We start from the raw sequence: 13,686 nt of genomic DNA, 5'->3' as shown, positions 1-13,686 counted from the left end.
GTAAAGCGCCCGCCCCGGCGTCACGCGAGGCGGAAGTTCCGGCCCGGAAAAGCGGCCGGCCTTACCGTCTTCCGGCCGGAGCCCCGCGCGGCGTGGCCTGGTGACGCCAACGTGGGCGAGCCGCGGTGGAGCCGGGTGTCGGGCTCGAGAGGGGTTCGCCAGCCTCCGCCGGGCGCGTGCCATGCCTGGACCCCCTGTTCTCGGGCCCAAGTCCTGGTCGCCCGACCACACCCGACCGGCGCCCCGGCCAAAGGAAGAGCTACGTCAGCGAGCGTCTACACTCTACATGCTTTTTTATTACAAGACTACCGAGCATACGTGGAAAATTCATCATCTGGTAACTACATCTAAAGCACAAATATTTGGGGAAAAAAAAAAGGAATAAACAGATTCATTAAATTATGATATGATTAAATCATCGACCAAATAGAAAATTTATATAATAAAGCCAGAAAAAAAAGTTGTAAAATATAGTTTACAATAATTATTCACATTCAAGGCTGTACATCCATACATACAACAACGTGGCCCCGAACATGAATTCAATCCAAATAATTCATATATTAGATTTTAAATAACACAGACTGAACTAGAGGCCAACAATAGCCAGCAAATAACCTTATATAAGAATAAAAATACAAAAGTGTATATCCTAATATCATTGCATTATTTGTTTTCATAAGTTCTTTTTTTAATGTTTGCTTTGCCTGTACATCACAGTTACAGCTACAGACCAGGTAGAGAATATTACACATGTTATAACTGACTGCCACCAACCTGAAGGACAGCTACCATACTACGGATTCACCCTATTTTGTGTTGTTAAGGAACAGCTACAGCAGCTCTAAATACTGATTTTGTCGATGTCCAATCAAACATCACAATAGAGGCTTTTCATCAGCCAAATGAACCCCTATTCATAGTCACTCAGCCAGATGGGTTAGACTAGGGTGGGTTACACAGCTAAAAAAGTTTGCCTTTTGTAAAAAGTTCTCTGTACATAGTTTGGTATTTCTTCATAGTGAAGAAATGGGTCTGGGGGAAATTCAGGTATCCTTGGAGGCTTGCCCACCATGCTGTCTGAGCTCAGATAAAACTGCCCTCGCTGAACAGCTTCCTCCCCAGGCCAGATCTCCACAGGCAGCCTACTTCACGACCCTGCAGCCTTGGGCCAGCAGCCTGCACCCCGCAGAGGCTCTGGGAGTGACTCCTGCCCTGAGTTAAGGCACTTGCCATGGAGTCTGCCTAAGAGGCAAGAGCCACACCCACTCGAGGCGCCATCAGTTCACGCTAGGTTTGGGAATGAAAGGAAACATGGGGAAACGCATACGGTGCCATCTCCAAGGAGAGTACCTCCACCATGCTCACAGCTGCTCAGCCTCTGCTCTAGCCTATGGACCAACCAGAGGGAGGTGATCAGAGGGAAGGGAGAGCTAATTCTGCACAATCTGGCCACAGCCCCTAACGACGCCAAGTGGCACTGAGCATGGCACCCAGAAGTCTCCCATGCGTGTTCCACCTCAAAATTGAAAGACCCCAAACTAAAGTGCAGAAATTAAGGATGAAGCCAAATTTGGGTGGTCTGGACTTGAAAGACAACTAGGCAACCTGCAACACTGGTGGGCAAGGACAGGGGAGGAGAAATCCTTAAATCCTTTTCAGCCAGGACAATCACCTCCTACAATGAAAAAACCTGGCCAGCGTGCGCTAATGAACGGCTAAGACCTAAGTCCTGTGATCTGAAGAGCATGAGGGCAAGCACACGTCCCTAAAATCCAATCGTCTACATGGTTTCAAGTAAAGCCTTTGCTCTTTTGCTGATTCCAAATGGCCCAGTGTACTTTCTGAGTCTACAAACTTCATTACAAATTATCCACTAAGTATGTGGCAAGGTCAGTTCAACACTTTTTATCTCTGCTGACTGTGCATATGCAAATTCAGTACCATTGTGGACACAAAGTACAAGTTTCTGGAAGTGTCACCAAGCACTTGAAAGCCGTAGCAGCAGGGGAGGGAAGGTAACATGCAAGCATAACCAGGTTTTCTCAATGAAAATAAGGAAACTGGCTTTTGGAAAAATATGTCACAAATAGCTTGCAAAATGACATCACTTTAGGATTAAGAGGGGGTGGGGGGAAAGAGCAATCTTACTCAAACATTCTTGGGAACACACAGCTTACCAGAAATTGATTTGTTCAGAACCTGCAGAACACAACTAAGGAAGTTCTGTACTGGAACTCTGGGCATCTACTCATCAGATCAAGACAGAGAAGAGACACTGTACTACCTTTAAAATGAACAAACTTTTTGCCCCCAAAACACCACTTCTAGGTATCTGGGCAGGGTGGCGGCGAGGGAGATTCAGAGTCCAAAATCAAAGATTTATGAGGATATTAATCACAGCATTATTTAAATGGTGAAAAACCAGAAGCCACCTAAATGTTTTATAGCAGTGAAATGGTCAGATAAATTATGATAAAAATTATTAACCATTGAACTCTACAATCATTAAAAATAAGGTTTTTAAATCACCGTTCAAACATGACACATTAAGAAAAAATACCAAGTGGGAAAAGCTGGATGCAAAATGGTGTGCGCTGTCATGTTCCCAGGTCAGTTACAAGAGCGAACACACGTGTGCAGGCGGGGCGGCAGGCTGGGCCTGTACACGGACGCGCGCAGTGGTCCTTCCTAGGTGCTGAGCCTCCCGCTTTTTCTCAGAACACAATGTTTTAAGAAAGTACAAAATCGCCCGGGAGCCCCACGCGAGCACCCTGTCCTCGGGGGTCTGTGCCACAGGCGGTCGGTCTCCTGCAATTCCTTTGGGCCTGCACCACAAATGCCACAGACTGGCCCCCCAAGGGCGCTGGGGTAGGTGCGGTTCCCCTCAGCCCTGGCCTGACCCCAAGAGTCCTCTTCCCCAAGGCAAGTCTGTAACCAGCCTCCTGAGATGCAAGGTTCAGAATGGCAGGCCCGTGGTGCCCCTCTTGGTGTGGGGCTTGGACGCCACGTAGGGCTGCCCACTGCCCTGGCCACGTCACACCTGGCTTCCTCACGCCCCTGGAGGGAGGCCAGACGTTGCCAGCTGGCAAAGCCCTCAGCCCTTCTGCCCCTGCTCTGTGGCACGGGGGGCCGGGCGGTGGGGGGGCGGCGCTGTCCTACAGGCACTGGCTTCGGCTCTGACACCCCCCGCCCCGCCCCTCTCCGGGCTCCTGAGCTGTTCAACACTAGCACGTTCTCTTCCTCACCCTAGATCAGCCCACGTTTATATGTTTCCAGGTATGTCTGCACGCGTTCGGAGAGTGACATCCACCCACATCTTAGAACGTAAGGCACCTGCCTGCCAGGATGATGGCTCAAAGGATGAGGTGGATAAAACTAAAGACTACACAAGAAAGCACAGGGTAATAAGAGAATATCTAAGGGCCTTTAAAAGAAAAATAAGGGAAGAGGCTTGTGAGCAGAGAAAGGTGGCCGACAAAGAAGGGCTCAGCTGTCACCGGCTCAAGCCAGGGCAGTCACTTCAGCTCTGCCAGCTGCTAGCTCAACCCCGAAGCCCGGGGGCTCTGGCTCTGGAGGTTAAGATGGAGCTTGTCGGTTGAGCCCAGGAGGTAGTGGCGCTCTCCGGAGGGAAGAATGCAGTGGGAGCGTTGTCTCTCCCCGAGCAGCCCAGCCGAGCGTGCTTTCACAGCCAGGACTCAGCTCTGCCTATCACTTCTGCACCCAGACATCCAGGACAGACACCAAGGGGAGCAGCTCCCCACCCTCCAACTGCACACACAGACGCGGGCGCTGTGGTGAGGGGACATTTCAACAGGGTGTGCACCTGAAACCCAAGTCCTGAAAGAAAGGCTCAAGACAGACTCGCTTTTTGGAAAGCAGGTGAACACAGGTAAGCCTCTTCCAAAGCGAGGAGAGGGGGCTCAGTCTATGGCTACATGCCCAGGGCAGTGCCTTATTTCTGGGCCGACCCCCACCCCGGGCAGGAAACCCCTGTGCCTTGGTATCCCCCCCACAAACACACACACCCACCCACCTGCTGGTGAACCCAGCTGCATCCCTGCACCCCTCCAGCCCCCCCGCCGGCCTCCGCACAGTGGGATTCCCCACAGCCCAATCTCCTTCCAAGTTTAACAGCCACTGTTGTGACATCACTAACAGAGATTAAGACATCCTTCCCTCTGTGTGGACTGTGGGTCACACACGGTGATGGGTGGGACAGGAGATGGGGGCACAGAAGTCATCAGGGGACCTTCTCCATGGGAGTTTAAATCGGTGCCTTTGTGAAAGTCCAGAGGAAGTGGCAGTCACCCCTCCCCTGGGGACAGGGCCACAGCACCTGCTCCTCCTCCACTGGGACTGAGGGCTGCCCCCGGGACACCCTGGGCAGGGCACAACCCTGGGCAGGGCATGCCCCTACAGAGCAGGAGGAAACAGCCTGACCCTGGAGGGGCGGGCGGCCCGGGTTCACGCGTGCTGCTCCTGCCCCTGTGCCAGGGGAGCGGCGCCACTCTTCTCCAGGCAAAGCCCACATGACAGGTGACCCGACGACGTGAGGGCTTCTTGATGTTCCCAGTGGACATGTAAAAACGCTCTGAGCTAGACTCGGAGAAGGGGCAACTTTAGCAGGAAAAGGGTGTGCGGGGCGGCCTTGGTGTGATGGAGGACCGGCCCACGTGCCAATGCCGGGCACCTCGCAGCCCCGACTTCACCCGGACACACTCCACCTTCCAACCAAACTCTCAGAAGGGCCATCGGCTTTCACTCCTCCGAGAGGCGGCCACCAGGTCTGTCTGCCCCGCTGCCCCGGCCTCACAGGGGAGGGGGGCCACAGAGCCCCGACTCCCGGGGCTCCCCCGGGGCAGTGCTCGGTCCCCAGCCCTGGAGCAGTGCTGCTCCGTGGGGTGACACACTGGAGCGCTCTGCCGGCGTCCTCCGACACAGCAGCGGCTCCACATTTCGCCTGGACAACCTGTTCCACTTCTCACCGCCCGGAGTCTGCCCGGCCGACACGACGCAGGAGTGCTTGCAGACAGACAGCAAGGACCGCAGGAATCTCACAGCCACGACTACTGGAGGAGCCAAGCACAGTCGTGGGGATTAGGCCAGACACTGGGGACGAGAAGAAAGGGGCAAACGGACAAAAGCCAAGAACCCCCCCTCCTGCAGAACTGGAGGCCCCCCAGCAGGGGCCCGCCTGGCTCCCTGGGGAAGAGTTGGTTCCCCGATGATCCAGGGGCAGGGAGAGCCCAGAGACACGTCTGGGCCCAGGGGCCACAGCAGGACAGGTGTGACGGGCCCGCGGTGGAGAGCTGGTGCCACGAGTCTGTCCCCGAGTCGGGGCGGGAGCCAGGCAGACGTGCACAGCGCTGGTCCCCACGGCGAGCAGAGCGTGGAGAGCTCCACACAGCACAGAGAGCAAGCAAAGCAACCCTGAATTCCTTTTCGTTATTGGTTTTGTTCTTTGTGTGGTTGGGTGTTTTTTTTCTTCTTTTAAATAAAAAAGCTGCAAGGTTCCGCCGTCTGCGTCCCCCTTGAGATGGCCGGCAGGTGATCTGGAAGCGTCCGGAGGCGGCAGGCTGTGCGGGGCATGGCCCCACAGCGGGCGGGCTGCAGCGTCACTGCACGGCGGCATCCGGGTGGCTCTGGTACCTGTGCCGCCACACCTCCTGTATCTTTCGGCACCACTTATGCGCGTTCCCGCTGGGGTCCATCAGGTAATATGTCCTGTTTGGCTGCAGAGAGAGACACGGTGACTCTTCCGCTAGGGGTCCCAGCACGACCGGCACCCACCCGGCAGTGAGAAATCGAACAAAGAAGGTGCCGGCTCCTGCGGCCACCACAAGCACCTCCAGGAAGCCCGAGAGCAGGTGGGCGTTTTCCTTGCACATTTGTGCGGAGATTAAACGTGCAGGCCAGGACCTGCAGTTCCCTGGGGGTGAAGTCACCCTGAGACTGAGAACAAGCACTGGTGTCTCCTGACCCTACTCTGAGCTTAGCCGTGAATGTTGGGATCCCTGGCGTGTGGGGAAGGAGGGACCACGACCCCCCGCTGCACCTGCCCCGCTGGCCACAGCATTCGACTGCTCTGGCTGGAGGCACAGAGGCCCGAGTGCCAGGCAGGGGAGCCCGTGGGGACAAACTCACCGTGTGCACAAAGAAGGTTTTAAAATTCTTGGCCTCTGGTCGGAGTTCTTGTGACCATGGAATTTCACCTTTCAAGACTTTGTTGACAGGATCCACATAATACAAATGTGGCCCTTCCGTGAGCAGCAACTGTCGTCGCCGTGCAAATAAACCCTGGTGCAAATGACAACAGGAAAGGACACTGCTCATTAAGGCTCAGAGCGGAGGCTGAGTGCTCCTGCTGCTGCCTCGGATGCTGGACTGCAGGGGCGCTCCAGCACGGGGACCACCACCAGGCCCTGCCCACTGGCCTGGGACAGGGGCGGGCACACCTCCCCTCATCAGGACCAGGCGCCTGGGTCAGACGGAAGCAGCAGCACCACGCCTGCCGGTGCGAGCCGGATCCCGGCGTCCAGGACGGCACGTCCTACTCTGCCGCACGGGATAGGGCCACAGCCTGGCCCAGAGAGCCTGCCCTCAGCACCCAGGCCCTGCCGCTTCCCAGGCCCTCTGCTCCACGCCAAGGCCGAGTCCTGAACGCTGACCCCCCGCCCGCCACCTTCACGGAGGCTCTCGGGGCAGAGACACCCGGGGCGGGGGAGCCTGAGCCAACAAGGGCCCGCAGCAGCAGAGAGAGAGCGTGTGCAGAGTCTGATATTTTTGGACGCGTTAATCCATTTAATTAATTCATAAAACAGAGTAAGATTTTCAAAAACAATCCTGATAAAGTAATAAATGACTTGCTGGGATATAAACAGAGGTTCCTCAACCAGACAGAAACCTTGACCTCAGTGACCAACCCCAGCATCAGGCAGAAATCAGAACCCTGGCTCCCCAGTCTCCAACAAGAGGCCGGATTTCTGTCTGCCCAGCCTCCAGTACTCTCAGAGGCCTCCTCGAGCGGCTGAGGCCGTCCTTAGCTCTGACATGCAGAGATGATTTCTCAGAGGGAGGAATGGGAGGAAGACACGGACGCTCAGGAAGGCGCCTCCAGACTTTAACTTACCTTCCGCTTGTCTACTGGACCCATTTTTAGTATTAAATTATTTTCTACAAACTGGTGCCTATAAAAAGAAACAAGGATCAGACACTCATGTCAGAGTCAGAAACTCTCCAAACTCCTCCCTCAGAACAAACTCCCCGACAGCACTGTGAACCCTGCCTCAATCAAGCCTCCCCCTTCAGAGACCCAAGCACACGCCAGTGGGGGGAGCAAACTGCAGACGCGCCTTAGCGCGTGCGCCGCACAGAACCGCGCCTGCCCATGGGCCCGGGGCCACGGGTGCTGGCAAGACCCCAGCCTCGGCTCTCCTCAGCAGCATCTGCTCGACAGGGGAAGGCACGGGCAGGCGGCGGGAACACACGTGCTCGCCACCTGGAAGCAACCTGGGGGGAAGAGAGACTGCTGTTCTCACATCACTGCGCTAAGCTGGGACCCCAACGCGGCGCTCGGAAACCACTGCGCTCTGTAGAATCACAAACCCCTAAAGAGTCAAGCTGGAAACTTGGTTTAAGAACATCTCATCTGATGTTTCTATCATAGTAACAAAGCACTTGTATCCAAACATGGCAGGAATTTAGAAGAAAAGCTCCCAAACACAGATTCTGACTTAAAACATATTAGTAACAAGTACCGTCCGCTTTGACTCCTGGGACCTTAGCGTCTGCAGGTTCTCTCTTTTGGTTAAAGCTAGCCGTTAGCGCTTTATGTTTTGTCTGACTTGACTGAAACTCTTGATCTAAAGGTTCTACTGTAGAAACAGTGAAAGGCGTGAGACGCTTGTCACCCCACACAGTGACGATCTTGCCCCAGAGACGGGCAGGCCGCCCACTTCCCTGGCTGCTCCTGGGACTGGCACACATGTGAGGCAGCCCGGCTGGGGGGCCGCCTTCTCCCGTGAGTTTACCTGGCCTCCAGGTCTGCCCCACCGAACCCACCAGACAATGCCCGCCCCACAGAGCCCACTAAACTAGGGCCCCTCAGGAAGGACCCAGATCCAGTTAAACTGACACAGCACCGTGTGGGTTCTGAAAACAACTCAGAAGAACATCAACAATAACAAAAAGTGTCGCGACTTTCATGAGAAAAAGTGCGATGCTTCCTCTCAGAGGTACTTAAAAACCAAACAAAAACAAGACTTGAAACAAAAAGAAAAAAATCAAGAAGTTCGTGAGGAGACGTAATGAGGGTCTCCTGCAGGGCAGAAACATGCAGATGAACCCATGGGGTCCAAGAGGAGCCCCTGTGACCAGCAGGTCCCACCATGTCAGAACCACACACTGATGACAGGTGGGAGATGATCAGATTATCTGATCTGATAATGGGGTTGTGTGTGTGTGTGTCCCCCGAGTACAGTCTAGTCCCAGGGGTGTGTGTGTGTGTGTGCATCCCCTGAGTACAGTCTAGTCCCAGGGGTGTGTGTGTGTGTGTGTGTGTGTCCCCCGAGTACAGTCTAGCCCCAGGGGGGTGTGTGTGTGTCCCCCGAGTACAGTCTAGTCCCAGGGGTGTGTGCGTGTGTGTGTCCCCCGAGTACAGTTTAGTCCCAGGGGGGTGTGTGTGTGTGTGTCCCCCGAGTACAGTCTAGTCCCAGGGGTGTGTGCGTGTGTGTGTCCCCTGAGTACAGTCTAGTCCCAGGGGTGTGTGTGTGTGTGTCCCGAGTACAGTCTAGTCCCAGGGGTGTGTGCGTGTGTGTGTGTGTGTCCCCCGAGTACAGTCTAGTCCCGGGGTGTGTGTGTGTGTGTGTGTGTGTGTGTGTGTGTGTAGTCTAGTCCCAGGGGGGTGTGTGTGTGTCCCCCGAGTATAGTCTAGTCCCAGGCTGGTCAAGGACCTCACTGCCAAAGCCCGCAGTTAGCTGGGTGGCAGGGGCCGGGTCGCCTGGAAAGCGAGGCAGGCAAGGACAGAAGCAGCCTCTGCGGCCTCAGCGGGGATGGCATAAAGAGGTCAAACAGGAGGAGAACAAGACAGCAGGGGACAGCAGGCAAGCTTCGGTGTGAGGGACCCTTCTCTACGCTGAAAACAAGTCACCAGACAGAATAACACACACGATACAAGGGAACAAAAGGAACCTCTAACTAAAGAAATAACCACAGTTTACAGGAAAACAGGCTGGAGAAGACCTTCCGCAAAGATAAGCTACAGACAGCCAACACCTGAGCTTCAGAGTGCACACAAAGCAGCCTAAGAGGGTTAGAACCTCGAGAGAAAGCTGAGCCAAAGGCATGGGCTGGAAATTTTCCCCAAAGAAATGAAGTGGCCCCAAATTCTCCATGGCTCTAAACAAAGACACGGAGCCCTACTCTTCTGGCGTTCTCCCGGGGTGCACTGGGGTGCAGTAACGGCGGGAGGGACTCACTGAATACTGCAGGAATCCCGCTCCCAGGAATTTACCCTCAGGACGCAAAGACAGCAAAGAGGAGCGTGCTCACAGCAGGGACAGTCCCGTCCGGGAACCTGCAGACGCAGGGCTGGCCGTCTCCTGGCACAGGCCTCTGCCCGCACGCTCGCTCCCGGCTTCTCCCGAGATAGAAGAACCTCGGTGGGCAGGGCAGGAGCAGCCCGAGCTGGATGCAGGCTGGATGCGGAGGCCACGGTGAGAAAGCCCAGGAGCAGCGTGCAGAGCGGCTGGGCAGCAGCCACAGCTCGGCAGTCCACTCACTTGGCTGACCAACCAGTCAGCTACCCTGAAACATGTAAGGACTAAGGAAGCATTTTCATCTTTCACTTCCGAAAGTCAATCCCCACTTTCTGAGGGGACCGCCCAGGCCCCATCTGGCACTGGCACCGCCTCCCTGGCAAGCGTGCAGACCCGAGTCAGACACACCTGACTCAGCACACAGGCGGCGTGCGGCCACAGCTTGACGCAGCCTGCTGCCCCACAGCCTCCGGCTTCCACCACTCAGGTGCCAGCCGCCCACGTCACTTCACATGCTTTTTTTCTTTTTGTTTCAAGTCTTGTTTTTGTTTGGTTTTTAAGTACCTCTGAGAGGAAGCACCGCACTTTTTCTCATGAAAGTCACAACACCTTTTGTTATTGTTGATGTTCTTCTGAGTTGTTTTCAGAACCCACACGGTGCTGTGTCAGTTTAACTGGATCTGGGTCCTTCCTGAGGGGCCCTAGTTTAGTGGGCTCTGTGGGGCGGGCATTATCTGGTGGGTTCGGTGGTACAGGGTAACCCCCCTTTCCTGACTCCAGAGCCAGTTCCCTCCCCCTCCCCCTCTCCCACCCCACCCAGACCCTGAGAAGACCCACCTCAAGGCCACCAGCCCAAGGCTGCCAGCGAGCCTGGGCTGCTGCAGGAGGGCTGCCGGCCGGCCTCGGCCCCGCAGTGGGGGCCCCACACCAGGCTGCCAGGCAGGAGAGGGAGGGCCAGGCAGCCATGGCCGGCTCACCCCAAGCGCCCTCTCTGAAGCCTTCAGGGCATGAGGCCCTTTATGTACTCAACTTTACGAAGGCCCCAAAGAGCTCTCCCTCATTTGGGTCAGATGCGTACTTATGCGTAAGAAATTAAAACAGATTTCAAACATTTAGCTTATCAAAAGGCAAAGTAAATCCATCCCATGTTAATATAAATGATTTAATTTTTAAAATAACTTCTTTCAAAACGATGGTAATTAACAAGAGGCAGAAAACTGTTACATGCTCTGCAAATTCCTCTAACATCCGGCTCCACAGAGAGCTGGGTTTCCTATCCGTTTCTGCTTTCACTCTGCTGTGATGCGGTGTCCAGGCTGAAGCGCATGAAGACCTCAGAGGGGAGTACTTATAGCCTTTCAGCTATTTGTGGGCATTCTTCTTTGACACTACACCAGAAGCCTCCAAGTGTCGTTTCTTACAGGTTAGCTGCCACATGGAATCCAAATCCCCAGGGATGGATTTTCCATCTTCCAGGACACCAGAGCCCACCCATCCCCCTGCACTGTGACCGGGTGCTCCACCCTGAATGGTCCGACAGCACCCAACACTGGTTCTTCCGGATCCTGACTGATTTCATTCTATGTTATCAACAAATCAATTCACAAACATTGCTACCTTTCTCCTCAAAAGCACCTTCTCTTTTAAGCACTGGGAAGATGTCAAGCTGAGAGTGATGGGTAAAGTTTGCCCAAATTCTAATTTTCACTTGAATACTGTGGTTTTATCATTGGTAACAAACACTAGCAGTTGTTTTCCCTGAAGCTACAGGCTCATTCCATTAATTCCCCAGAATACCACTGGCTGAACAGCTGAGTGAATAACCCCAACTGGCAGGCAGACCTTCCAGGAGAAACGGGCTCCCAGAAGCAGACCAGCCATCTAGCTCCCAGCGAGGTGAGCACGCAGAGCCCGCCTTGAGCGGCCTCGCCCCGGAGGCAGGGGCAGCAGGCGTTCTGCAGCCCTTTCGCCCGCTCCACAGCACACTCCCCAAACGTGTCCTCCCTAGCAGGCCTTGTCTTCCTCTGCCTGTGACCGCTGGCTGTAGAGCCGGCTCTTCCCGCACCGCCTGGCCCTGCAGCTGGCGGGTCTGCCCATGACTGCTCTGGAACCATCACTACACAGCAACGCGTTTGTTCCAGAAGAAATTGTGACATTCAAAAGGGGTGCTCAACACAGACTGTCTCAAACACGGCGCTTCCTGCCAAGCACACAGGGAAAACGTAAAAGGACACTTTCTTTGATGGCAAGCGGGGCAAACGCTTGCAGACAGATGCCAGCAAAGTGAGTGAGTGCAGTCCCACTGGAGGTCTGTCCACCTGGAAGGGGAGAGAGCCACGTGGAGGCAGAGACACCAACTCTCTCCCCACGTCAGCAGCCATATCTTCACTCCAGTGAGTCATGGACCATGCTCGTGGCCCCAGGGGCTGTCAGCAGAGCCAGTGGCCTGGAACTCTTCAGACTCCCAGCGCTCCACCACAACTAACTCCTCGCTAAGGTGCTCCAGGGGCTGCACGGTGTCTGGGTTGGAAAGAGCTCATCACGTGTCACTTACAACATTCCATTCTTTTATCTCTGAAATTCTGAGTGACTGGTGTCCAGATGCTGCTACAACTTCTTGGGCACCAAAACAGCAAAGATACTGTTCACAGACACAACACAGCAAGTTGTGCAGACCCCACAGGCAGGGAAAGCAGCGTCTGTCTTGCTTCTGTTTCGTACAGTTGTGCCCAGTTTCTCTGGAGTGGATCAGAGAACTCAGGGCCTTTCTCTTGGCCCTGCAAAGGCTCCTCTCTGCCCGTGCAGAAGGTGAAACTAGGAAGACGCTTGAAGACAACGTCCAGGCAGAGAACCTCTTCTCAACAGGACCAAGACGGAAAGCAGAAAAGAAACACACCAACTGGTTTTACTTTGTAAGAATTTGCAACTTCCCCTCCCAAAAATATGATGCACAAGTAGAATGAAAAAATAAACCGAAGAAGAATGCTTTCTCAAAATAAACAAGGAAGTCTTCATATCCAGGGTGCTGAAAAGTCAAATTTCAAAACACGCAAAATGTACACCCCAAAAAGGGTCAAAGGACATAAAAGTACCTCAAAAAATAAACACAAGTGGCCAGCACACATGGAAGAGGTATGCCCGGACCAGAATACAGGTGCCCGTTCACAAGGCCCATTTCTAGAGCAGCCGGATGTTCAAGGGCAGGTGGGCCCTCGGGAAACGGATACTCTCGGACACTGTGGGCACAAAGCACTGCCTCCCTAACCAGGCGCCCCACCCGCTGCCTCAGGGCGCACCATGAAGGAGACAAGGCGCAGAGGGTGACCCAGAGCAGCCAAAACTCGGAGCATCCTAAACTCTCCACCAGGGGGTGGCGGTTATTTACATCACAACGAATCCCAGTCCAACCACACTGCTGGCGTGCCTGGCCCGCTGAGCCCCAGGGAGGCCAACCCCACACAGCCCCCAGCCAACGCTCCAAACACCCACTTCCAGTTCGGCGCTTCGAGGGTCGGGTCCTCATGTGCAAAAGGCAGCTATGCCCGCCGGGGCCCTGACGGCAGCGGGGACAGAGGGCGGGACTGGCGGTGCTGCTCACGCCCGTGCGTCCTTACCAAGGGTTTCCGCTGGCCTGCTTCTCCAACAACAATCTCTTCTCGTCTTCAGAAAACTGTAAGTCCAGTTCAAAGGAGTTCGTGTCCAGGTCGTGGATGTACTGCTCGATGTTGCTGCCCGCCCGCTGGGGCAGGCCTACGTCCACAGACGACAGGGAGTGCGAGGAGGAGGACGCCGACACCTGCATGCAGCCGAACTGGCTCAGGAGATTGTCGTACTGCGGGCAGAGCAGGCAGTGAGCACAGCGCCCGGGTCCCCTCCGCCCCCAGGGTCCTGACCCCCCTGCCCCGGAGGGTACCCCGTGGCCCACACCCTGAAGGTCGAGCCCCCGGGGAGACAAGCTGCTGACCAGGGGCCCCGCTCGGAGTGCCCTGACCAGCGTGGGCCACTCAGACTCCTCACCACACAGCAGGCCACCCAGCCTCAGGCTGGGCCGGCCTGCCCTGCGCCCTGCTTCTGACAGCAACCTCAGAAGCTGTTCACCCCTGAGAGAGGGGCTTATCTTCAGTCCTGACCTACAGGAAGAGGAGAG

At 55.1% G+C, this 13,686-nt stretch overlaps 1 protein-coding gene across 3 annotated transcripts in view; it reads right to left on the bottom strand.

Annotated features, from left to right (window-relative positions):
• Positions 1-276: 276 nt before the first annotated feature.
• The window catches only part of PDPK1 (3-phosphoinositide dependent protein kinase 1), a 63,894-nt gene continuing 50,484 nt past the window's right edge, over positions 277-13,686 (bottom strand). For 2 of the 3 annotated variants that reach the window (XM_042240038.1, XM_027961765.2), the window contains 4 exons: positions 13,154-13,371; positions 7,133-7,190; positions 6,148-6,300; positions 277-5,735 (listed from right to left, as the gene is read on the bottom strand). In XM_042240038.1, the coding sequence (XP_042095972.1) occupies positions 5,619-5,735; positions 6,148-6,300; positions 7,133-7,190; positions 13,154-13,371 (546 nt within the window). In that variant the 3' untranslated portion in view covers positions 277-5,618. Of the gene's footprint in view, positions 5,736-6,147; positions 6,301-7,132; positions 7,191-10,682; positions 12,394-13,153; positions 13,372-13,686 lie in introns of those variants that run through there. The other variant, XM_042240039.1, reaches the window with a different exon arrangement.

Source organism: Ovis aries, chromosome 24 (genome assembly GCF_016772045.2).
Source record: "Ovis aries strain OAR_USU_Benz2616 breed Rambouillet chromosome 24, ARS-UI_Ramb_v3.0, whole genome shotgun sequence".
NCBI lineage: Eukaryota > Metazoa > Chordata > Mammalia > Artiodactyla > Bovidae > Ovis > Ovis aries.
Note: the sequence above shows the minus strand (reverse complement) of the source record. Positions and strands in the feature narration are given on the sequence as shown.